The 22316-nt window shown below is 58.4% G+C and overlaps 1 protein-coding gene across 2 annotated transcripts in view; it reads left to right on the top strand.

The window, feature by feature from the left end:
* The first annotated feature begins 6227 nt into the window (after positions 1 to 6227).
* Positions 6228 to 22316, top strand: part of NOS3 (nitric oxide synthase 3) — a 19640-nt gene continuing 3551 nt past the window's right edge. Inside the window, exons 1-21 of one of the 2 annotated variants that reach the window (XM_027051293.2) lie at positions 6228 to 6492; positions 7797 to 7899; positions 8234 to 8382; positions 8589 to 8751; positions 10016 to 10107; positions 10203 to 10344; positions 10542 to 10681; positions 10790 to 10964; positions 11455 to 11556; positions 12162 to 12356; positions 12468 to 12541; positions 12725 to 12869; positions 13136 to 13240; positions 16398 to 16465; positions 16863 to 16979; positions 17089 to 17263; positions 18620 to 18752; positions 18865 to 18943; positions 20848 to 21035; positions 21631 to 21803; positions 22062 to 22272. In XM_027051293.2, coding sequence (XP_026907094.1) covers positions 6329 to 6492; positions 7797 to 7899; positions 8234 to 8382; positions 8589 to 8751; positions 10016 to 10107; positions 10203 to 10344; positions 10542 to 10681; positions 10790 to 10964; positions 11455 to 11556; positions 12162 to 12356; positions 12468 to 12541; positions 12725 to 12869; positions 13136 to 13240; positions 16398 to 16465; positions 16863 to 16979; positions 17089 to 17263; positions 18620 to 18752; positions 18865 to 18943; positions 20848 to 21035; positions 21631 to 21803; positions 22062 to 22272 — 2893 coding nt within the window. In that variant the 5' untranslated portion in view covers positions 6228 to 6328. Of the gene's footprint in view, positions 6493 to 7793; positions 7900 to 8233; positions 8383 to 8588; positions 8752 to 10015; positions 10108 to 10202; positions 10345 to 10541; positions 10682 to 10789; positions 10965 to 11454; positions 11557 to 12161; positions 12357 to 12467; positions 12542 to 12724; positions 12870 to 13135; positions 13241 to 16397; positions 16466 to 16862; positions 16980 to 17088; positions 17264 to 18619; positions 18753 to 18864; positions 18944 to 20847; positions 21036 to 21630; positions 21804 to 22061; positions 22273 to 22316 lie in introns of both variants that reach the window. The other variant, XM_027051292.2, reaches the window with a different exon arrangement.

Raw genomic sequence — 22316 nt, 5'->3', positions numbered from 1 at the left:
AGAGCTGGCTTTACCAATTGGTGCTAAGAAGCACCACTTCCGGTCTCACTTACGTATGTCCAGAAAGTGCCTTCCTCCCTCATCTCCACCCAAGTCATCAAGGAAAACATATGAATCCTCCCCTGAACTTTACATTTGAAATTCCTTGGCTTTCCCTTGGGGTTTGTGTTGCCTTATGAAATATTAGAGCCAGAAGGGAACACTTTCATACTTTAGATGAGAAAACAGATTCAGAGCAGTGCAGATTTTTTCTCAGGAATGTGCCACAAGTTAGAAACAGAGCTGTACAAGAAGCAGCTCTCCTGGTTCTTAGTTAAGTGATTTCCCACCCCCGACACCAGACCAGGTCAGGGATTATACACCACATATAACAAGAGCTGAAAGAAATCAAGAATTCAAGATGTCTTTGCGTGGGTGGGAGGGTGTGCATTGGGGGGTATGTGTATGAGAGAGACAGACAGACAGAGAAGATACAAGACCCAAACAACTCCAGATACAGAGGTGGCTTTGTCAGTTCTTCATAACTATTCCCTGTTCATTCTGCCAATCTCATCAGGCAGAATTCAGAGCCTACCCCAGCTTGGGTGGGAGAATGAGCATGAGAATGCTAACCCCAAACTAACTCCACATCCTGAAGGGTAGCTACCCCATCCCATGAGTCATCAACCAACATGAAGGACTAGAAAAGAGAACTCAGGTCCCACCAGGTCTTCCACTCCATCATCTCCCCAGTCTACTCACAAATAATTACCCCTCACTTTTCATGTGTTCCATGCTGTGAGAAAGCCCTAGAGAAATGCAGAACATACAACCCAGCCCCTGGATCTTGAAAAGTTTGCAATTAGTTGGGAAGAAAACATGCTCACATGTGAATAGATTATATATTACAGGAACTAAATACAATTAATGGCATCCAACAAGAGAACTCACATGGTCCTAGATCCCATGTGGCAAGAAGTGGTACAAACAATGAATGCTTTGACTTCAGAGTAAGGAGATATGGTTTTAAGGCTAGAAAGGGAAGGGAAGGGAAGGCTTTACAAAGCAGGGGTTAGGGAGAATTTGGCTGAGGGCTCAGGACACCTCATAGCTGTCCCTCTGGGTAATTAGCAGTCCAGAGTGGGGCCTTGTTGTAGGAAGATAGAGCTGATGAGGGTGTGAAGGTGATAGCAGAGGCCGATTATGCGCGGGGGCCCCAAATGTCCAGCAAGAGAGGATTCAGTTTTTCTCCCCTGAAAAAGAAAGGGATCAGGTGCTCCCTCTTCTGGATGCTCAGGGCAGAACAATATCTAAATTCGGATCCTCCAGGAACTGAGGTTGGCCAGTTCCTACAGCAGCCTAGGCTGGAATTTAGGAAGCCAGACAACAGAATGGGAACCCCAAGAAAGGACTGGATCGTCATCAACAGCAGGAATGTCTAGTTCTATAATCATTGGGAGTCAAGGGACTTATAATCCAGTTGGGAGGGCAGGAAGACAACATAATGTCTAAAGAAAGGAGTATCAGGGTTTGGGATCAGGGTCTCTGTATTTCACAAATCAGGCTACAGGATCCATAAGCTTCTCATCTCATCCTGGGTTGGAGAGAGGGCCTGGTCCCTCCCTAGAGCACCTTAGAGGCAGGGTGAAGGGGTTCCGCCTAGCCAATCCTCGTGATGGTTGCTACGGAATTTCCATGCTGGGCACACCTGATGTTCAAAGCCACAGTTCCCAAGAGACCCAGCACCACAGCAACCACACCAGGAAACTGGGCCAGGCTGAAGGATTGGAGGAGACAGAGAGGAGGAGGGTGGGGGCAAGGGGGCAGGCCTGTCAGACCAGTCCCTGACAACTGTGGCCTCCTATGTGGAGGCCCTATGGCCTGAATCAGGGGCCCCCATGATCATCATTCAGCCTTCCTCAGCTTGACCCTTAAAAACTCTTCATTTTCACTCTGGATCCCAGGAACAAAGGGCAATTTCAAGTCCCCATGGATGTGAAAACATTCATATTCATCTTGATGTTCTTAGTCCAAATTAGCGTTGAAGGGGCAAGGACCAGAAGAGGAGGCAGGTCAAGGAGGAAGTTCCAGGAAACACTTGCCCAAGGGCACATGCATATGTGTGTTTACACATATACACACGTACACATACACATACATATACACACTCACGTACATACACACTCCTGCTTACACACATGCACACACACACACACACAAACACACACACACAATCTTTTCAGGTCTGTGGTTCAGAAGAAACTGTCTAAACCTCAGAGAGAATCAAAGCCTGGAGATACCCAGGTTTCCCTCACAAAGATAGTGCCAACTCCCCAGGAGCTCCCAAAAGCTGACCGTCATGGGTCACTCCCAGAGTAAGGTCTTAGGAGTCTCCAAGGTCTCTCCACCCCCTGACTTTCCTATTAGTCTGAAAGCCAAGAGACAGAAGAGTATCCAGAACAGGGTCAATGTGCCCTAGGGAGCCCACCTGTGCAACTGAGGCAGCTTCTACAAGCGTCTACGAAGGGAGGCCCCAAACTCCTTCCCCCAACTCTCACAGATGCTAGAATTGCCTCCTCTCTCAGGAGCCCTGGCACCTGATGTTCATGCCTCCAGTTGTGCTAAACGTGGCTCCCTGCACCTTCAGTTCCCCATACTGGGATGACCTGTGCGGAAGCAGGGAGGTTTCCCAAGAGAAGATACCCCTGTTCTCCCAGGGTGAGAGCCGTCATCAGGAACTTCAGGCTTTATGCAAACAAACCACTTCAAGGTTCCAGAAGATTGATGTGGACATGCACCCCAGATGGGCCCAGAGGTGTGTGCCCCTGGCCCTTGCTCATCCTGGGTATCATAGACCAGGGGTGCCTGAGCCCAGGCGTTTTCTCCAACCTCTTCTTTTCAGCTCTCTGCTGCCCTCATGTGGCTCCCTCAAGAAGGGCTGGGGAGGCACGATGGCTCCACAGTGCCAGCACAGGAGCCCCCTTTAGACAGGCAACATCTCCCACTGCCTGAGCCCTAAGCACCCCAGACCCGGCCCTAAGCACCCCAGACCCGGCCCAAAGCCCCTCCGCCAAGCATCCAGCCTCCACCGTATCATCTGGAAGCTGAGCAAACCTCTCTGCTCCCAACCCAACCAGCATGAGTTACATCAAACGGAGGCTCCTAGCCAAAGAAGGGTGCTCCCCTCCCTCTGCTGGGTTGCCCCCCTTCCCTTCCCTTCCCTCCTTTCCCCTCCGTTCCCCACCCAGGCCTTGCCAGCAGGCAGGAAGGAAGCTGCTCATAGTGGGGAGGGTGGGGCACTTCCAGCTCACACTGAACAACTCCGGGTTGGGCTATAAAGAGTAGGGCCTTCCGCTCCCGTCACCCGCCACCCTCAACAGCCCCCGCAGCCCTACACACCCCCCCTCAAGGCCAGAGCCTTCCCTCCCCCAAGGTCAGGGCATCCCATCTCAAGCCCTGCCCATTGCTCTGCTCTGAAGGGAAGGCAAGAACAAGGTTTGCATCCTTCTCAGGGAGCAGGAGGAGCCACAGGCCTGGCTACCTACCTAAGAAGGGTCTGTCACCTGCACGGACCAGGGCAGATGGGGGTGGGGTCTGAACCAGCCTTCCCAATGGCAGAAAACACAGCCACTGCCAGGGACCCAGGGGTTGGGCTCCCAAACGGATTCTCTTCAAAGACCTTCCAGCTTAAAGTCCCACAATCCAAAATTAAAAACTTTCCTATCAGTGGAACTTCAAGTCTGCAGGTCTTGAAATTTTTGTCTTTTCAGAAATTACTCTTTAAAATGCACCTGCTAATAAGAGCAATGGTCCACTGAGCCGCATAAGCCTTAATGCCCTAGCAGGGATGACTGACAAAGAGCAAAGTGGAAAAAGACATGACTGGGCAGGGCCCTGAGGAGGGAAGAGAAAGGCCCCAGCCCACGGGTGGAAAATTCGGGAAGGCCAGAGTCCCTCACCGGAAGTTAGGACCCACAGGCCGGTACTGGCCACAGCCCCAGGAAGAGTGGGAGAGGAAAAACTTCCCGGTGGTGAAAGATAAAGCCTTTCTCTGTCTTTCCTTTGACGCTTTCTCCTCTTCCTAAAACCTCTGCCATGGCTTCCTCTGCCCAGATCAACGTCAATATAGCCATCAGCGCCACCGCGCCTCGTGACCAGAAAATGCCCCTCCTTGGGACCCATCACCTTTCACAAGACTGACGCTTAATTTCAGTTCATCCAAACCTGTCCCGCCTCAGCCGACCCCTTTCTCGGTGGCCCCTCTCCCCTGCCTCCGGAACACAGCTTCCAGTCTCTGGATGGCTGCACATGCTCACAGCTAAACAACCAATGTTCGTGAAGCATATACCTGGTACAGTGCACTCAGGCCCAACAGGATCCCAGATGAGAAGAACTTGACCTGGGTCTTCCGGAGCACGCACGTTCATGGGGGAGAGAAGTCAAAGACAGACGGCAAAGCTGCCCAAGAGCCATCCCTGGGAGGAACCAGAGCAAGAGATATTCCCAGGGCCTGGAGGCAGGGGAGACAAAGAGTGGCCTGGGGGGTGGGGCAGCATAGAGAGAGGGGGTGCTGAGGGAGGCCTCACAGAGGAAACATACTGGGGCTGTGTGGTGGTCAGGTCCTTCATGAAGCACAGCAAGAAGGAGCTAGAAGTCAAAGACATCCATTGGGAGTCATGTCTGTGAAAAATAAAGGGAAGGCAATGGAAGCTTCCAGAACAAGATGCAGGTCTGATATCTGTGAATGGAGAGAAGGAACAAGGATCAGCCAGGAAGAGGCTCAGACCACAGTGAGCTCTGGGAGGCTCTCTGTCAGGCCAGCGGGGGCTCTGCATAGTGAAGACCCGGCAGAATGGGAAGCAGAAGTGGAAAGGGGCCTGAATCCACCTCCTGCCTTGCTGGGAGAAGGGGGCGAGTGGGGTGGCGCCTCGGGCTCCGGGGCCCTCAGGGGCGGGTCTGGATTGGGCTTGGACCTTGTGCGTCTGCCTCCCACTTGCCCCTTTGCAAGAGAGCGGGAGCAAACCCTCCAGGTGTTCAGGAGCTGAGGCCACTTTGTGTTTACAATGTCCCCTCACCCACCTCCCCCCAGGCTGGCAGACCCTACCTTCCTGGTGTGACCCCAGAGCTCACGGTACAGCCTGTTCCTTCCGGCTGATCCGCCTGCCCGGCCCCCACCCAGGCCCACCCCAACCTTACCCTCCACTGCTTTCCAGAGGAGCCCAGCCAACACAAATCTCCGTGTTTGTTTGTCTGCCTGTCTGCCTCTCCCAGTCTCTGCCTCTCCCAGTCTCTCACCTTCCGTTTCTTTCTCACAGCTTCTGTGAGTCTCTGTGGTCTCATAGCCACGAGGCTCTGACCCCTAGACCGGAGTGCCCCAGCTCAAAGCCTCTCTCCAGCCCCCCGCCAACCCCGTGGCTTAGAACTACAAACCCCAGTTTGCACGACGACCCAAGGTGCCTGAAGAGGGCTGCTGTGCACCTCCTGCACCCTGGGTATTGTAGTTTCCCTGTCCCTGCACTCTTGCGAGATCTTCCCGGTGGGCAGGCCCTGCCTCAGCACTGACCGCTGGGCCTATCCGCTGACCTACCACCCCCGGGGAAGCGTGCGTCACTGGATGACAGGGTGGGGGTGGAGGCCCTGGATGGCAGCTTCCTGCTCTTTTGTGTCCCCCATTTGAGTCATGGGGGGCGGGGGTTCCAGGAAATTGGGGCTGGGAGGGGAAGGGATACCCTAATGCCAGACTCAAGGACAAAGGGTCACTGAATCCTTGTTGAGCCTGTATCCCCAAGAAGCCAAAGGCACTCAAAGGTGGGGGTCCAGGAGGGCTTAGCTGTAGACAGAGTGGGGAAGGAGAGCACCCGGAGGGACCCTAGGGGTGCCCGTGGTCACTAGGAGTCCGGGAATCGTCCCCTGCTACTGACACAGCGTTCGCCTCCCACCCAAGTCCTCGGGGCAAGGCCAGCAAGGGCAAGGGCCAAGTCCTCCACTCTGGCCAGACAACACTGACAGGCCTCTCTGACCCTCTGGTTGTCCACCCTGCCGACTCCTCCCCTAACCCCTACCCCCTCCCTCACTCCCACCCTGCCCCAGGGCTCCAAGAACACCTGGCTTCCCACTTATCAGTCCTAGTCCTTTGAGCGGAACCCAGGCGTCCGGCCCCCCACCCTCTGGGCGGGCTTGGAGCCCAAGGCTTTAGAGCCTCCCAGCCTGCCTTGTTCCTGTCCCATTGTGTGTGGGGCAGGGGCGGGGCAAGGGCCAGCACCGGAGAGCCCCCTCCCACTGCCCCCTCCCCTTCCTAAGGAAAAGGCCTGGGCTCTGCTCAGAGTGCCAGAGCGGAGGCGAGGCTGACATGGGCAATTTGAAGAGTGTGGGCCAGGAGCCGGGGCCTCCCTGCGGCCTGGGGCTGGGGCTGGGCCTGGGCCTGTGCGGCAAGCAGGGCCCAGCCTCCCCGACAGCAGAGCCCGGCAGGGCACCGGCACCCGCACCCCCACCCCCACCCGCGCCAGACCGCAGGTAAGGGCCCTGGAGGCGGCGAGAAGCAGGGGGCAGGCAGGAGGGTGTCAAGCCCTAAAGCCCCAGGCTGGGAAGGGCTAGAGCCTGTAGCCCGGCCAGGAGGACCAAGTCGCCCGCACAAAAGGGCTACCTACCGGTGTGGATAGAACAGGACAATCAGGGAGGTTCGGAGAAGAGACCAGGGTCAGGACCAGCAGGCAACAGGTGAAAGCGGGAGGTAAAGGTGCCAGTTTACCAGGTTTGAATTGCTACTCTGCCGCCAAGAGCTGTTTGACTTTGAGCAAGTTACTTCACCTCTCTGAGCGTTTATACATAACAGGGATATAGCAGTAATTACTCCATGGGATTGTTGCGGGTTTCTGGCTCACGACAAGCCTCCAACAAACGGTGAGGGTTATTTAAGAGAAGAAAGGGGCCGGGGAGGGTAGTTACAGGGGAGTGAGAAGGCAATCTAGAAGGGGAGAGAGTCGGCCCCGGGAGACTCAGGACATTGGCATGGGAGGCTGAGAAGAGAGCAAACAGGCCGCATTCCTCTCCTCCAGGCTCCACCTCCTAGCGGCTGTCAACCCCAAACTAACGTGGTACCTTCAGCCCCGAGAAGAGAGAGAGGGCGGCTGAAGGCCAGGTGGGGTGCCAGGCCAGGCAGGGTGGCAGGGCCGGAGGCAGCTCCACGGGGAAGGCTCCGCACTGGCGCACCCAAGGTCCGAGGCCCTCCCTTCCTCCCCGCGGCTGGCCTCAGCCTCTGGGAGGAAGTGATAAGGCCTCTGAGGCCTCCTTTCACACAACAGTTACTGTCAGCAGGGGGTAACTGGGGAGGAAAATCTGGGCTGAGGAATCCCAGGGTTTCCCTCAGCTCAAGGGTGGGTTCCATCCCCCTCCAGGTAGGGTTCATCACAGCTCCGGGGGGGTTGGACCCCCCTGTCCAGAAGGGGTGAGGTGGGCCCTGAACAGGGATGAGACCCAGCCTTGGGCCAGGGGCTCAGGAGCTCAGTGCTTGCAGCCCTGGGCAGCCCAGGGTCTGGCGACTTGGGAGACAGGTGGGCCTGGGTTTTAAAGGGACCAGTTCTACCCATGTGGCCCCTGGCAAGATTCCTAACTTTTCTGAGCCTCAGGTCCCTCCTCATCTGTAAATGAGGATGCAAATATATTATCCACCTCCTAAGGTTTTCGAGGGGGCTGACAGAGAAAGTGTAGGAAAGCACATGGCAGGCAAGCAATCAATCACTGCGGTTCTGAATGTTGTCGGAGGGGTCTCTGGGGGAAAAAAGTTCCTCCCCCATGACCCCTCCCCTGGGTCCCAGCAGTCCCCCGCTCACCAAGCCCCCGGAGGGGCCCAAGTTCCCTCGTGTGAAGAACTGGGAGGTGGGGAGCATCACTTACGACACCCTGAGTGCCCAGGCACAGCAGGTAAGGCCGGGAGCCCTCCCCGTCCCCTGTCAGGGTCAGGGGGGCGAAGGCCAGTCCCCTCTAGAACTCGCCCTTTGGTCTCCAAAGACAAGAGAGACTGGGAAGAGCCAGAGGAGTTAAGGGACTTTGGTGACTCCCGGCCTCCCGCCCTTGCCCCAAGTCCTACCATAACCTGGCACAACCTCACCCCTACTTCCAGTCTCGGTCCCAGCCCTGAACTCACACCTGCCCAGACCCACCCTCCCTCTGCCCCCTCCCCTGCCTCTGCACCCTGACCAGGTCCTCACCTTTGTGCTCCCTGCTCTCTCTGCCTCTGCCCTCCACCCCAACCCAGGAGGGGCCCTGCACCCCTAGACGCTGCCTGGGCTCCCTGGTTTTTCCACGGAAACTGCAGAGCCGGCCCTCCCAGGACCCACCACCCACTGAGCAGCTGCTGAGCCAGGCCAGGGACTTCATCAACCAGTACTACAGCTCCATCAAGAGGTGACACCGTGCCTTGAGACCCATGGCCCACCCTTGTCCTCTGACCTGGGGCCATGGTCCTGCCGAGGCCTCGAAATGATCACCTTCCCCAGGAGCTGCCCCCTATCCCACACCCTCACACCAGCCTCCCCCCAACACCCACACAAAGCCTGGGAAACCTCTCCCCCCACCCCTTGCTGACTCGACTTCCTTCTGCTCCACAACAGGAGTGGCTCCCAGGCCCATGAGCAGAGGCTTCAGGAGGTGGAAGCCGAGATAGCAGCCGCAGGCACATACCAGCTTCGGGAGAGCGAGCTGGTGTTCGGGGCTAAGCAGGCTTGGAGAAATGCACCCCGCTGCGTGGGCCGGATCCAGTGGGGGAAGCTGCAGGTGTGGCTGGCTAGCAAGCACCCAGAATGGGGACTGGGGGACACGAAAAAGGAAAGGAGCAGTGAGGGCAGCCCCTGAGGCTTCCCTGGGGGGGTCCCAAGCAGTGGGGACTTAGAGATCGGTACCCCTGGAGAGCCCCCAGTCCAGTAGCCACCACCTGGTTGTTAAGTCCAGAGGCAGTGTCTTGACTGGCTGAGAGGAGAAACACCCAGATACACTGGGTCAGTGAGGACAGCTGAGCCGTGGTCCCTGGGCGGTATCATCAGTTCAACAGAAGCAGTCTTCTGGAAGAGGCCCCTGGCTGTTTCTTCCGTGCCGGCCTCACCTGCCCAGCCCAGCCCTCTAGTGCCTGCCTGGGCCCCACAGACTCCTTCACGCTCCCACCACTGGAACAGCCTAAGAGAAACGAGCTGACCTGCAGGGGAACTTAACCCATGACTTTGGCCTCCTTAGCTGTAACTGGCCACCAAAGAATTTGGAATAAAGCCACATGCTCAGCAAATCCCAAAGAAGTCTCAAATAAAAGAACCATCCTGTCTGAACCTTGCATACCCTTGAAGTTGTTCAAAGCTGAGCTTTGAACCCTTCAGACCTTCCAAATGTGATCACACTCACTGCTACATCCCTCCCGTGGCCCCAGGCCAGCCACTGCCACCCCTTGCTTCGGTCACTAACACAAGCAGGAAAGGGATCTCCCGGCCCCCTGCGGGCCCCCCCCTCCTCAGCCAGTCAAGATGGCTTCTACTAGCATAGGAGTATCAGGACAGGCAGACTCCTGGACGGCCACCTCGTGCAGCCAACCCCCTTCCCATCAGCAGTGTGCTCAGGGACAGTCTGATGACTAGCTGGGGTCACCCGCCTTTGCTTGAGCGCCATGAGGTAACGGGGAACTCACCACCCACACCCTTAGGTGGCCTCCCCGTCAGTTGGCACCCCTCCCTGGCCGTCGGGTTGGTAATGACTGGGTCCCTCCTCTGTGGCAGGTACTGAGTCAGCTTCTGCAGGGGTGGGGAGATGTCCCAGCAAGGAGATAAAGGCAGACAAGGCTGCGTTGGGTGTGTGGGGCACAGGGCAGGAAGGCCTCAGTGTGCGTGCACGCGGTCAGGGAGGCTCCTGGGAGGAGAAAGAACCATGACGAGTAACACCTCCAGCATTTGGGGGCTTCTCAGGAGGTGGCGACACCCTCCCCTGCCTCCTTACCTTCTCCTAGAGCTGATACTCAAGACCCCCGTGTCCCCCTGTCCCCCTGCCTTGGCTGGCTCAGGTGTTTGATGCCCGGGATTGCAACTCTGCCCAGGAGATGTTCACCTACATCTGCAACCACATCAAGTACGCCACCAACCGGGGCAACCTCCGGTGAGTGGGCCCCCCCCCCAATGCTGTGCCAGATGGCATCCCTCCCCTAGGTGCCAGCAGAGGTGGGGCTCTGACAGCTGTCGTCCCCATGTCAGCTCGGCCATCACAGTGTTCCCCCAGCGCGCCCCAGGCCGCGGAGACTTCCGAATCTGGAACAGCCAACTGGTGCGCTACGCTGGGTACAGGCAGCAGGATGGCTCTGTGCGGGGGGACCCAGCCAACGTGGAGATCACTGAGGTGGGCACAGAGAGGCGGAGAAGTGGAGGCCGGCCAGTGAGGGCTCTGCGATGGGGCACGGGGTCCAAAGGGTGGGCGATGAAGCAGGGAGGGGGGACCCTCACTGAGATGACGGAGGGAGATGCCGATGAAGGGGGTCCCTGAGGAGAGTGGGGGGTTGGGCCCCTCAGACGCCCCTCTGGCCCTGCTCCCCTCAGCTCTGCATCCAGCACGGCTGGACCCCAGGAAACGGCCGCTTTGACGTACTGCCCCTACTGCTCCAGGCCCCAGATGAGCCCCCGGAACTCTTTGCCCTGCCCCCCGAGCTGGTCCTCGAGGTGCCCCTGGAGCACCCCACGTGAGCATGGCAGGGCCTGGGTCAGGTGGTGGAGGGGCTGCCCGGGGGTGGGGTGGCCAGGCACCGAGGCTCCACGGGCAGCTTGACCCCACACCCCGACACCCCCAGGCTGGAGTGGTTTGCGGCCCTGGGCCTGCGCTGGTACGCCCTCCCGGCGGTGAGCAACATGCTGCTGGAAATTGGGGGGCTGGAGTTCCCCGCGGCCCCTTTCAGCGGCTGGTACATGAGCACTGAGATCGGCACGCGGAACCTGTGTGACCCGCACCGATACAACATCCTGGAGGTGAGGACCAGAGGGTAGGGAGGGGGTGCGGGGGGCTGCCCGCCCCATCCCCTCCGGGCTGGAGCCTTTGACGCGCAAACAGATCCACAGACTGTCAGCAGCTGGGAGAATCTAAGGTCCCAGCTGCCTCTCAAATTAGAACTTTGGAGGCTCTGGGACCACAAGTTTGGGGCAAAGGAATGCATGTGTTATTGGTACAAATATGGAATTGTTTTTCTGGGAATAGGACCTATGGCTCTATAGCTTTCATCAGATTCTCAAAGCAGATCTTGCAAAACAATGTTAAGACCCATTTTAGAGACGAGAAATTAAGACCCGGGGCAGAGAAGTAACTGACCCAGGGTCCCTCTATGTTTTGGGGTGCCTTTGCAGGCAAGGACCTGAACCAGCCCCAAACTAAGCAGTCAGGCCTCTGGCCACCCTCGCGCCTTCTACTCCGTCCTCTCCCCTACACCTTGTCCCTACCAACGCTATGCACCCCTGCTCCCAGGATGTGGCCGTCTGCATGGACTTGGATACCCGAACCACCTCATCCCTGTGGAAAGACAAGGCAGCCGTGGAAATCAACTTGGCCGTGCTGCACAGTTACCAGGTACACAGGCCCAGACCGGCCAGGAGGGCAAGGGGCTGGGGCTGGAAGAGAGGGAGGCACTTAGAGATGGGGTAGGAGTTGGAGACAACAGGAAGAAGTGCCATAGTCCGTGAGGCACACTGAGCCTGCAGGTCTGGGGACACAGCAATGCAACTCCGGTCCGGGGACACAGCACATGCGATTCCGGGTGCCGCGGTAGGATGGTCTGGTACGCCGGGAGCCCTGCTGACCAGCACATGCTCAGTAATGCAAGCCCCCAGGGCACAGTGGGTATGGTGGTTTGTGGGACGCGCCGGCTTCTGGGAATGCTAACTCCAGGATTGAAGGCCTGCTGAGCATTGTTGTTTGAGGAAACTGCCTGCTGAGGACTTGGCCAGAGTTTAGGATGTTTTGGTTGTGGGGGCAGGACATCCAGATGTGGGAGACCGGAGCTGCTGCTCCTGAGCCTCGGGGGTGGCCGTGCACGCTGCACGCGTGCAGGGGTGACAGCATGGTAGGGGGACACGGCCTGTGTTAGGTGTGGGGTGACCCAGGACACAGCGGTGGTCGGGGTGACAAGTGTGGGTCTGTAGGCTGAGTCTAAGCCCCTGCCTCCCCAACCCCAGCTGGCCAAAGTGACCATTGTGGACCACCATGCCGCCACGGCCTCCTTCATGAAACACCTGGAGAATGAGCAGAAGGCTAGGGGGGGCTGCCCTGCCGACTGGGCCTGGATCGTGCCCCCCATCTCCGGCAGCCTCACCCCTGTGTTCCATCAGGAGATGGTCAACTATGTCCTGTCCCCTGCCTTCCACTATCAGGTGCCCACCCCACTAGCTCTTGCCCGCTGTCAGCAGCCCCCAGGGGCCTCCAAATTTTTGCTTTCTTTACTTACCTTCTCCTCCTCCACTCCCCCCATCACTCCCCTGCAGCCAGACCCGTGGAAGGGAAGTGGGTCCAAGGGTGCCGGCATCACCAGGAAGAAGACCTTTAAGGAAGTGGCCAAGTAGGTGCCCTAGGAATGCTGCTGTTCCCCCACACCCAGGGCACCAGCTTTAGCAGTGGGAAGGCCCACCAACTCCCACACCCACCACGCAGCGCCCCAAGACCTTGCTTGGACCGTGCACTGGGGGAGGCCCTGGCTCTGTGTGCCTGGGACCCCCCCCCCTCACCCCACCCTCGCCTGCAGTGCGGTGAAGATCTCTGCCTCACTCATGGGCACCGTGATGGCAAAGCGAGTAAAGGCAACAATCCTGTATGGCTCCGAGACCGGCCGGGCCCAGAGCTATGCACAGCAGCTGGGGAGACTCTTCCGGAAGGCTTTCGATCCCCGGGTAGGGCTAAGCCCAGAGGGGTGGGGACCTAGAAGTGGCGGGGGCGGGGGGGGGGGAGTTGATCTGTATCTTCAGATGTGCTCTGGAGGACAGGAGAGGGTCACAAGTCAGAGCCCAGGAGGAACCCCGGGATCCGAATGGATTCAGGGATTGAGTAGGGGCCTGAGTCAGGGTCGGAATTGTGCCCTGCCTCGAGAGACCAGAGTAGAGGTACGAGGGCAGCAGAGACCAAGTCCCTGGGACATCTGTCTTCTCCTTGTCCACAGGTCCTGTGCATGGATGAGTATGATGTCGTGTCCCTCGAACATGAGACGCTAGTGCTGGTCGTGACCAGCACATTCGGGAATGGTGATCCCCCAGAGAATGGAGAGGTGAGACCCAGCAGTAAAGGGGCCACTGGGAATGAGGGAAGACTCAACATGGAGTGGCTGGGCAGGAACCCCATCCCCCGAGGGAGAGTGGTGATGCCCTGAGAGTCCCCAGAGTGCGAGTGTAGACATTCCACTGGGACCCCAGAGCCTGCACAAGCCATTCTCCAGGTCACACACAGGGGCTGCCCCTGACACACACACACACACACACACACACACACACACACACACACACCTGCTTCAGTGTGTCCCCAAGTCATTTCCATGATCAGTACAAGCATTTAACACATGGAAGGCACTTCTGGGCTGACCCACGAGGTTAGACTGCTCTCAAGCATGGACTAATTAGAAAAACAGTGATACTCCGCCCGCTACGCAATGTCGGCTTTTCCTTTTCTTCTTTCCTTGACGAAAGAAAAAGAGATGTCAACAGAGATCAGGCAACTTCGCTTTCTGAACAAATCCTTAAAGAAGCAAACTAGAGCACCGCCACAGAACACTTTATTATTAACCATTATCTTTCCAGCTTCTCCGTCCCTGGCGGCCCCAGCTGCACTCATTTCTAGGGCTCTCATGTTTCAGCGTCTAGGCGATAAATGCCTTCTTAGCACGAAGTACCTCCTCAAGTACCCTAAAGCAGAATTCCGATGCAAGCCTTCCCCCTGCCGTGCAGCCCATGCCGGCCCCCATTCTCATCTGCCTTGCAAAGGAAGATAGAATCACTTAGTCTTTTAGTATAAGAGTAGTGTTTGCACCCGTGTGACCCATGAGCCGACGAAGACCCAGCACGTTTCCATCACCTGGGCAGTCCCCTTCGTCAATGCCTCCGGCCAGCCCCTTCCCAGGCCATCCCTACCGAAGGCCAGCACCCTTCTGACTTCTGTCACCTTAGTTTCGCCCGCTCTAGGATGTCATAGAAAGGGGAGCACACGGTAAGTGTTCGGCCTGCTTTTGAGGCTCACCTCACCGTGAATGATTCAGCACCTCATTCCTTTCGACCGCTGAGCAGTGCTCACTATGTGACTACAATGCATGTTTCTCTGCTCTCCTGCTGACGGACACTTGGGCCATTTCCAGTGTTTGGCTATTATGAATCAAGCTGTCATGAACATTCTTGTGCAAGGCTTTCGTGGTCCTATGTTTTCATTTCTCTTGGATGAATACCTCCGAGAAAACTGCTGGGTCATCGGGTAAATGTGTGTTTAACTTTAAGACCAACAAACAAACAAACAAAAGAAAAACCCTGCCGAACAGCCAAATGGATTCAACCGCACACTACAGTCTGTGCATTTCAATGTATGTAAATTTTATCTGATTTTTTAAAAAAATGGAGCAAACCTAGGAATACGCCCCATAGAAAATGGGGTGTATTCGCTAAAGACACTAACAAGAATGTGTATGGCAACATTGTTCATAATAGTCCCAGACTGGGGACAATTCCAATGACAATCAACAGTAAGAATGGAGAAACACATTGTGGTTTTATTCGAAGTCTATACAGCAGTGAGGGCGAACGGATCACAACCACACGATATAGATGAACCTGACAATGTAACGTAGAGGGAAAGAAGCCAGACACAAAAGAATCAGACCATAGGGTTCACTCTGTATTCAGTGCAGAGAAGACAAAACGAATTCGTGGTGACTTAATCAGGAGAGCGGTTGCCCCCGCGGGGTGGGGGGGCTGGTGACTCAGAGGGGTAAGGAGGTGAATCCTAGGATTCTAGCGATGTTTCTGGAGAGGATGCGGACTACGTAGGTAGGTTCAGTTTGTGAAAATCTAGAAAGCTGGACATTAAAGACCTGTGTGCTTTTCTGCATGTGTGACCCTTCAACAAAAGGTTCAGAAAACAAAATTTAGGCAGTATTTGAACCTAGAGACCCCCACCACCCAAATGCATCTACAGTTAACGCTGAGACGTCCCAGCCTTGCCGCATTTCTGGCTCTTGCTGCGCCAAGATGTTCCGTGTAGCCCATGGCTATTTTCACAGCAGAACGTGACGCGGCTCAGCCTTCCAGAAGACGAGATGGAGGCATGGCAGGGAGTCTGAGGGCTGCTCTCCCCCTGTCGAGTTGCCTGAAACATCAAGGACTGGCCACATCCAGTGCTGGCAGGAGTGAGCAAAGAGCACTGCTCTACCTGGTTGCTGGGGGACGGGGACGGTCTGACTCACCTTCCTCATCAGGTCTTTAAATCCTCTGACTTGGCAACTCCACTTTTAAGGGCGGCCCTGCCGAAACGCGCAAAAGAGGCAGCAGGAGTGTATATATGCAAGTGCTTGGGCATCGGTCATAGACCACCCAGAGGTCCTGAGTCAGAGGGAAGTCTCCTACACGTAGTACCTGCCAATGAGGGGGCATTATGTAGCCATTCCAAAGAAGGAGAGGTCGGGGGCGCCTGGCTGGCTCAGTCGGTTAAGCATCGGACTTCCGCTCAGGTCATGATCTCGGGGTTCGTGAGTTTGAGCCCCGGGTCAAGCTCTGTGCTGACAGCTCGGAGCCTGGAGCCTGCTTCAGATTCTGTGTCTCCCTCTCTCTGTTCCTTCCCTGCTTGGGTTCTCTCTCTCTCTCTCTCTCTCTCTCTCTCTCTCTCTCTCTCTCTCTCCCCCTCCCTCCCTCCCTCCTTCCCTCTCTCTCTCTCTCTCCCCCCTCCCTCCCTCACTCTCTCCTTCCCTCTCTCTCTGTCTCTCTCTCTCTCTCTCCCAAATAAATAAGAATTTTGAAAATTTTTGTTTTTCGAAAGGAGGTCATTCTTCATGTGATGACCTGGAAGGAAGGACATCCATGATATATCCATGACAGGTTGTTAAGAAAAAGCAGATAAATATGGTGTGGCCCCATTTTTACTTTTTTAACAAACTATAAATACAGATACATTTCTGAGTACAATGAAACAGAGCTCGGAGGTTAAACACCTGTCAACAGGGCCCCTGCCTTGGGGGCCCGGACTAGAGGGAAGGTAAGGGTAGATTTTCCCTTTTATCATTTTATGGTTCTGTCATGTTTCCAGAAAGCCACTACCTGGTTTGAAATTTTCCAAACAAAATCACAATTTACAGATAAGAATTCTAAGGATCAGCCCAGTACAGTTTTCAACTTCTGTGTGGTTTGAAGTAAAGCAAAACTAACCACGATAACCACGCTTCCCCTCGCCAGAGTTTTGCCGCGGCCTTGATGGAAATGTCTGGTCCCTACAACAGCTCCCCTCGGCCAGAACAACACAGGTGAGTGGGGGTGGGACTTTGGGGGGAGGTGGAGGGAGGGCAGTGAGGCATTTGGAGACAACGAGAAAAGAGGGGCTGAAATGTTCCCCCTCTGCACCTCCACAAGCTGGAGGGCAGAGGTGAGGGGGCCTGGACCCCATCACAGCTCAGGATGCCCTCCTCCCTTGTGACCTGCCCACTCACAGTCTGGTCAGTCCTGAGGTGTCCTTCAGAGAGAACAAGGGGGGCACGGCAGGGCCTGAAGGCACAGAGATCCCTGGGAGACAGAGCCAAGCCCGAGGACAGGGCCCTTCTTACCCCAGATGTAGACACCCTGAAGCTGTCCCCTGGCTGTGTCTGGGCCCGCACCGAGCCTCCAGCTCCCTGTGACGGCCCTGTCTTGGTCTTCTTTTGCCAGGAGTTACAAAATCCGCTTCAACAGTGTCTCCTGTTCAGACCCGCTGGTGTCCTCCTGGAGGCGGAAGAGAAAGGAGTCCAGTAACACAGACAGTGCAGGGGCACTGGGTACCCTCAGGTCTGGGGGGGGCTGCAGCGAGGGGAGGCGGGGGAGGGCGGGCACGCTGCCTGGGCACGCGTGGGGCTGGAACGGGTGTGGGCTCCAGTGACGGCTCCCTGCACCCCAGGTTCTGTGTGTTCGGGCTGGGCTCCCGGGCGTACCCCCACTTCTGTGCCTTTGCCCGTGCGGTGGACACACGGCTGGAGGAGCTGGGTGGCGAGCGGCTGTTGCAGCTGGGCCAGGGAGATGAGCTGTGTGGCCAGGAGGAGGCCTTCCGTGGCTGGGCCCAGGCCGCCTTCCAGGTGAGCCCCTGGACCTGTCCCCGCATCTGACCCAGGCTTCCGCTCCCACCTGAACACCCAGACTAACAGAGCTGTGACTTTCTCAGCCTGGGCTTCCTCCAGGGGCAGCTCTGCCTGGTCTGGGGGTCATGCCTGAAGCTGGCCAGGCTCCTTCTCCCATTCCTGACGCTCTTTCAGGGCAGGGCTGGCCCAACCAAGGTTCCCAGGCTACAGCTTAGCAGGTCTGGGCTGACGGAGACGAGGAGGACATCCTTGGAGGGGGGCTGTGGGGGCACCTGGCGCAGGCAGAGGGCTTGCTGGGGTAGAGAAAGTCCAGCTGGAGAAAGAGACAGGCTCAAGTTGGAGGAGGAGGAGAATGGAAAACAAGACTAAAGAAACCACAAGAAAGGGAGTGCCTGGAAGCTAGGAGTGGGACAGGAAAAGCAGGGCGCACCGTGAGATTTTAGGGACACCACTTTAAAGACGTGAGGTCAATGAGAGGAACATCCAACTAGAAGCAGGAAGGTGCTGAACTAACTCACTAACTCCGGCAGCAGCGGTGGGGGTAGGAAGGAAGGGAGGGGGCCACGGAAGGAAGGAAGAGATATAAGACTTTACACACACAAAAGAAAGATTAACAAGACTGGTGACACAGGTCGGAGGAGAGGGAGCAGCCAATCACGGAGGGACCCTGGATTTCAAGGCGGGAGCTGGCCAAGCAGTTTGCAGGACTTGTACCTGAACAGAAACAAACAGAATATGCACCCTCCCAGGGGTCTTGCCCCAGGGGCCCCCTCCAGCCTTTGTGAGCCACTCAGGAGGGACAGACCAGCCAGAAACCCTTTCCACAGCCCCCCCCCAATGCAGGGTCCTGCGCCAGGAGCGCTCTAGGGTTTTACATAATCTTCGCCAGAACCTCACGGGGTGTAAAGATGGGGTCACTGAGGCACGTGGAATTTAAGCACAGGAGTCAGGGTTTGAACGCAGGTCTGAACGCACAGACGCACCGTGCGCCGAGCACCGCGCTCCCTAAGAGATGAACGCTCACCAGATTAAGTAACCAGCCAATGTGACCCGAATGAGTGGGTGTCAGGGGAGAGCTAGTGCAGTGGCCCAGCCACGAAATGGGCCGAAGAACGAGGCACGGTCGGCCTCAGCCTCCATTTCGATCCCATTCTCCGTCCCGCCGCCGGGGCCGCCCCCGCCACAGGCGTGAGCCGCGGCAGGGCCCCTCCACTCCCACAGTCCCGGGAATGGAAGGCGACAACCAGACACCCAACAGGCCAGCTCGGCCTCCCACCTCAGCCCCCCTGAGCTCCTCTCTGCCCCGGCCCTCCCTGGTGGCCAGAGGCCCTCAGCCCCCACCTGGCCCCTCAGGCCTCCTGTGAGACTTTCTGCGTGGGAGAGGACGCCAAGGCTGCCGCCAGGGACATATTCAGCGCCAAACGGAGCTGGAAGCGCCAAAGGTACCGGCTCAGCACCCAGGCGGAGGGCCTCCAGCTGCTGCCAGGTGAGGCTCTGGCCTCCCCCTGACCCCGCCGGACCCCCTGGGCTCCCGGGGCCCCAGGACTAACTCTCGGGGGCCGGGCCGGGCTTCTGGCTGAGTCTCTCTCTCCCCCCAGGCCTGATCCATGTGCACAGGAGGAAGATGTTCCAGGCTACCATCCTCTCAGTCGAAAACCTGCAAAGCAGCAAGTCCACGTGAGGACAACCACCCCCGCCCCCACTCACACCTGTCCTGGCCTCTCCCCCCCACACACACCTGTCCTGACCTCTCATCCCCCCCACACACACACCTGTCCTGGCCTCTCCTCCCCCCCACACACACACCTGTCCTGACCTCTCCTCCCCCCACACACACACCTGTCCTGACCTCTCCTCCCCCCACACACACACACCTGTCCTGGCCTCTCTCCTCCCCCCACACACACACACCCGTCCTGACCTCTCCTCCCCCCACACACACACGCCCGTCCTGGCCTCTCCTCCCCCCACACACACACACCTGTCCTGGCCTCTCCTCCCCCCACACACACACACCTGTCCTGGCCTCTCCTCCCCCCACACACACACACACCTGTCCTGGCCTCTCCTCCCCCCACACACACACCCTGTCCTGGCCTCTCCTCCCCCCACACACACACCCGTCCTGACCTCTCCTCCCCCCACACACACACCCGTCCTGACCTCTCCTCCCCCCACACACACACCCGTCCTGACCTCTCCTCCCCCCACACACACACGCCTGTCCTGGCCTCTCCTCCCCCCCACACACACACCTGTCCTGGCCTCTCCTCCCCCCACACACACACCCGTCCTGACCTCTCCTCCCCCACACACACACCCGTCCTGGCCTCTCCTCCCCCACACACACACCCGTCCTGACCTCTCCTCCCCCCACACACACACACCTGTCCTGGCCTCTCCTCCCCCCACACACACACCTGTCCTGGCCTCTCCTCCCCCCACACACACACCCGTCCTGACCTCTCCTCCCCCCACACACACGCCTGTCCTGGCCTCTCCTCCCCCACACACACACCCGTCCTGACCTCTCCTCCCCCCACACACACACCCGTCCTGGCCTCTCCTCCCCCCACACACACACCTGTCCTGGCCTCTCCTCCCCCCACACACACACACCTGTCCTGGCCTCTCCTCCCCCCACACACACACCTGTCCTGGCCTCTCCTCCCCCCACACACACACACCTGTCCTGGCCTCTCCTCCCCCCACACACACACCTGTCCTGGCCTCTCCTCCCCCCACACACACACCCGTCCTGACCTCTCCTCCCCCCACACACACACCCGTCCTGACCTCTCCTCCCCCACACACACACGCCCGTCCTGGCCTCTCCTCCCCCCACACACACACCTGTCCTGACCTCTCCTCCCCCCCACACACACCTGTCCTGACCTCTCCTCCCCCACACACACATACCTGTCCTGGCCTCTCCTCCCCCCACACACACGCCTGTCCTGGCCTCTCCTCCCCCCACACACACGCCTGTCCTGGCCTCTCCTCCCCCCACACACACACCCGTCCTGACCTCTCCTCCCCCACACACACACCTGTCCTGGCCTCTCCTCCCCCACACACACACACCTGTCCTGGCCTCTCCTCCCCCCACACACACACCTGTCCTGACCTCTCCTCCCCGCCACACACACCCATCCTGACCTCTCCTCCCCCCCCACACACACCCGTCCTGACCTCTCCTCCCCCCCAACACACACCTGTACTGACCTTCTCCTCCCCCCACACACACACCTGTCGTGGCCTCTCCTCCCCCCACACACCTGTCCTGACCTCTCCTCCCCCACACACACATACCTGTCCTGACCTCTCCTCCCCCCAACACACACCTGTCCTGACCTTCTCCTCCCCCCCACACACACCTGTCGTGGCCTCTCCTCCCCCCACACACCTGTCCTGACCTCTCCTCCCCCACACACACATACCTGTCCTGGCCTCTCCTCCCCCCCACACACACACCTGTCCTGGCCTCTCCTTCCCCCCCCCCCCCGCTGCCACCCCATCCCAACACCCTCCTCCCAGGTCCTCCTCGCTCCCCCTAACTGCCCTACCTCCTCACCCCCCAGCCGGGCCACAATCCTGGTGCGCCTGGACACTGGAGGCCAGGAGGGGCTGCAGTACCAGCCGGGGGACCACATAGGCATCTGCCCACCCAACCGACCGGGCCTCGTGGAGGCACTGCTGAGCCGTGTGGAGGACCCGCCTCCGCCAGGAGAGCCCGTGGCCGTGGAGCAGCTGGAGAAGGGCAGCCCTGGTGAGAAGGCGTGGTCTGGGACATGACAGTGACAGCCCGCCCTGTCCCCCTGACTTCAGGGTCCCCTTGAGCTGAGGACCTGGTCGGCAGCTTCTACCTCCACTCACATTCGTAATGCCTGTGCTCAGAGCTGCCTGTGCCTCCTCCTGTCAGGGTGACCTTGCTGCGGAATGGTCCACAGAGGGTGGCTTTCCCAGTACCTGCCCCCCATGCCCCCCAGAAGGCTGCCCTCTCCCTCTGAGCTCCTCCCAAAGTCTCCTCCCGCCAGCCCAGCCTGCTCCATAGCTGCCGTCGGGTCCACCCTCTGCCACACCAGTGCCTAGGGTTAAAGTTGGTGGGGGAGAAGCAGAGCCCAGACCAACCCAAACCAGCCAGGGGCCCCAAACACACACACACACACACACACACACACACACACACACGTACACAGGGGCTGCCCAGGCAGGTTCACCACCACTGTTCAAAGGCAACGTCTCCAATAAAGCACAAGACATGGATGGTCAGAGCTGGTGTTACCCCCAAGCAACCATCGCCTCAGACCACGCAGTTCCAGCTGGCCTCTTCCTCATACCTCCCCTGTACACCACCCCCCCAGGTGGCCCACCCCCCAGCTGGGTTCGGGACCCCCGGCTGCCCCCCTGCACGCTGCGCCAGGCTCTCACCTTCTTCCTGGACATCACCTCCCCGCCCAGCCCTCAACTCCTTCGACTGCTCAGCACCCTGGCGGAAGAGTCCGGTGAACAGCAGGAGCTGGAGAGCCTCAGCCAGGTGCAGGGCCACCCGGGCGGGCAGCAGGGGCTGGTGAGGCAGGACGAGCTGGGTGGGGAAGGGGCGGCACCTGGCTCACGTGTCCTGGGGCTTAAGACCCAGCCCCTGAGTCACTAACTCATCGGCGCTCCAGAAACGTTTGTTGGCCCGAACTAAGGAGGCAGAGACCCCAGGGGGCTCAGTTCAGGAGGAGCGAAGAAGGGAGGTCAGCAGGCAGGGTTGGGAGGTTCCAGAGCCGTGACGCCCCGCCCCCACCAGGACCCCCGGCGCTACGAGGAGTGGAAGTGGTTCCGGTGCCCCACGCTGCTGGAGGCGCTGGAACAGTTCCCGTCCGTGGCGCTGCCTGCCCCCCTGCTCCTCACCCAGCTGCCCCTGCTCCAGCCCCGGTACTACTCCGTCAGCTCGGCGCCCAGCGCCCACCCGGGAGAGATTCACCTCACGGTGGCCGTGCTGGCATACAGGACCCAGGGTGAGGTTGCGAAGGGCCGGGGTCAGGGCCACACGGGGACCCGG

The sequence above is a fragment of the Acinonyx jubatus genome, chromosome A2 (assembly GCF_027475565.1).
Source record: "Acinonyx jubatus isolate Ajub_Pintada_27869175 chromosome A2, VMU_Ajub_asm_v1.0, whole genome shotgun sequence".
NCBI classification, from domain to species: domain Eukaryota; kingdom Metazoa; phylum Chordata; class Mammalia; order Carnivora; family Felidae; genus Acinonyx; species Acinonyx jubatus.
The sequence above is the reverse complement of the archived record's forward strand: the minus strand, read 5'-3'. Positions and strand labels throughout refer to the sequence as shown.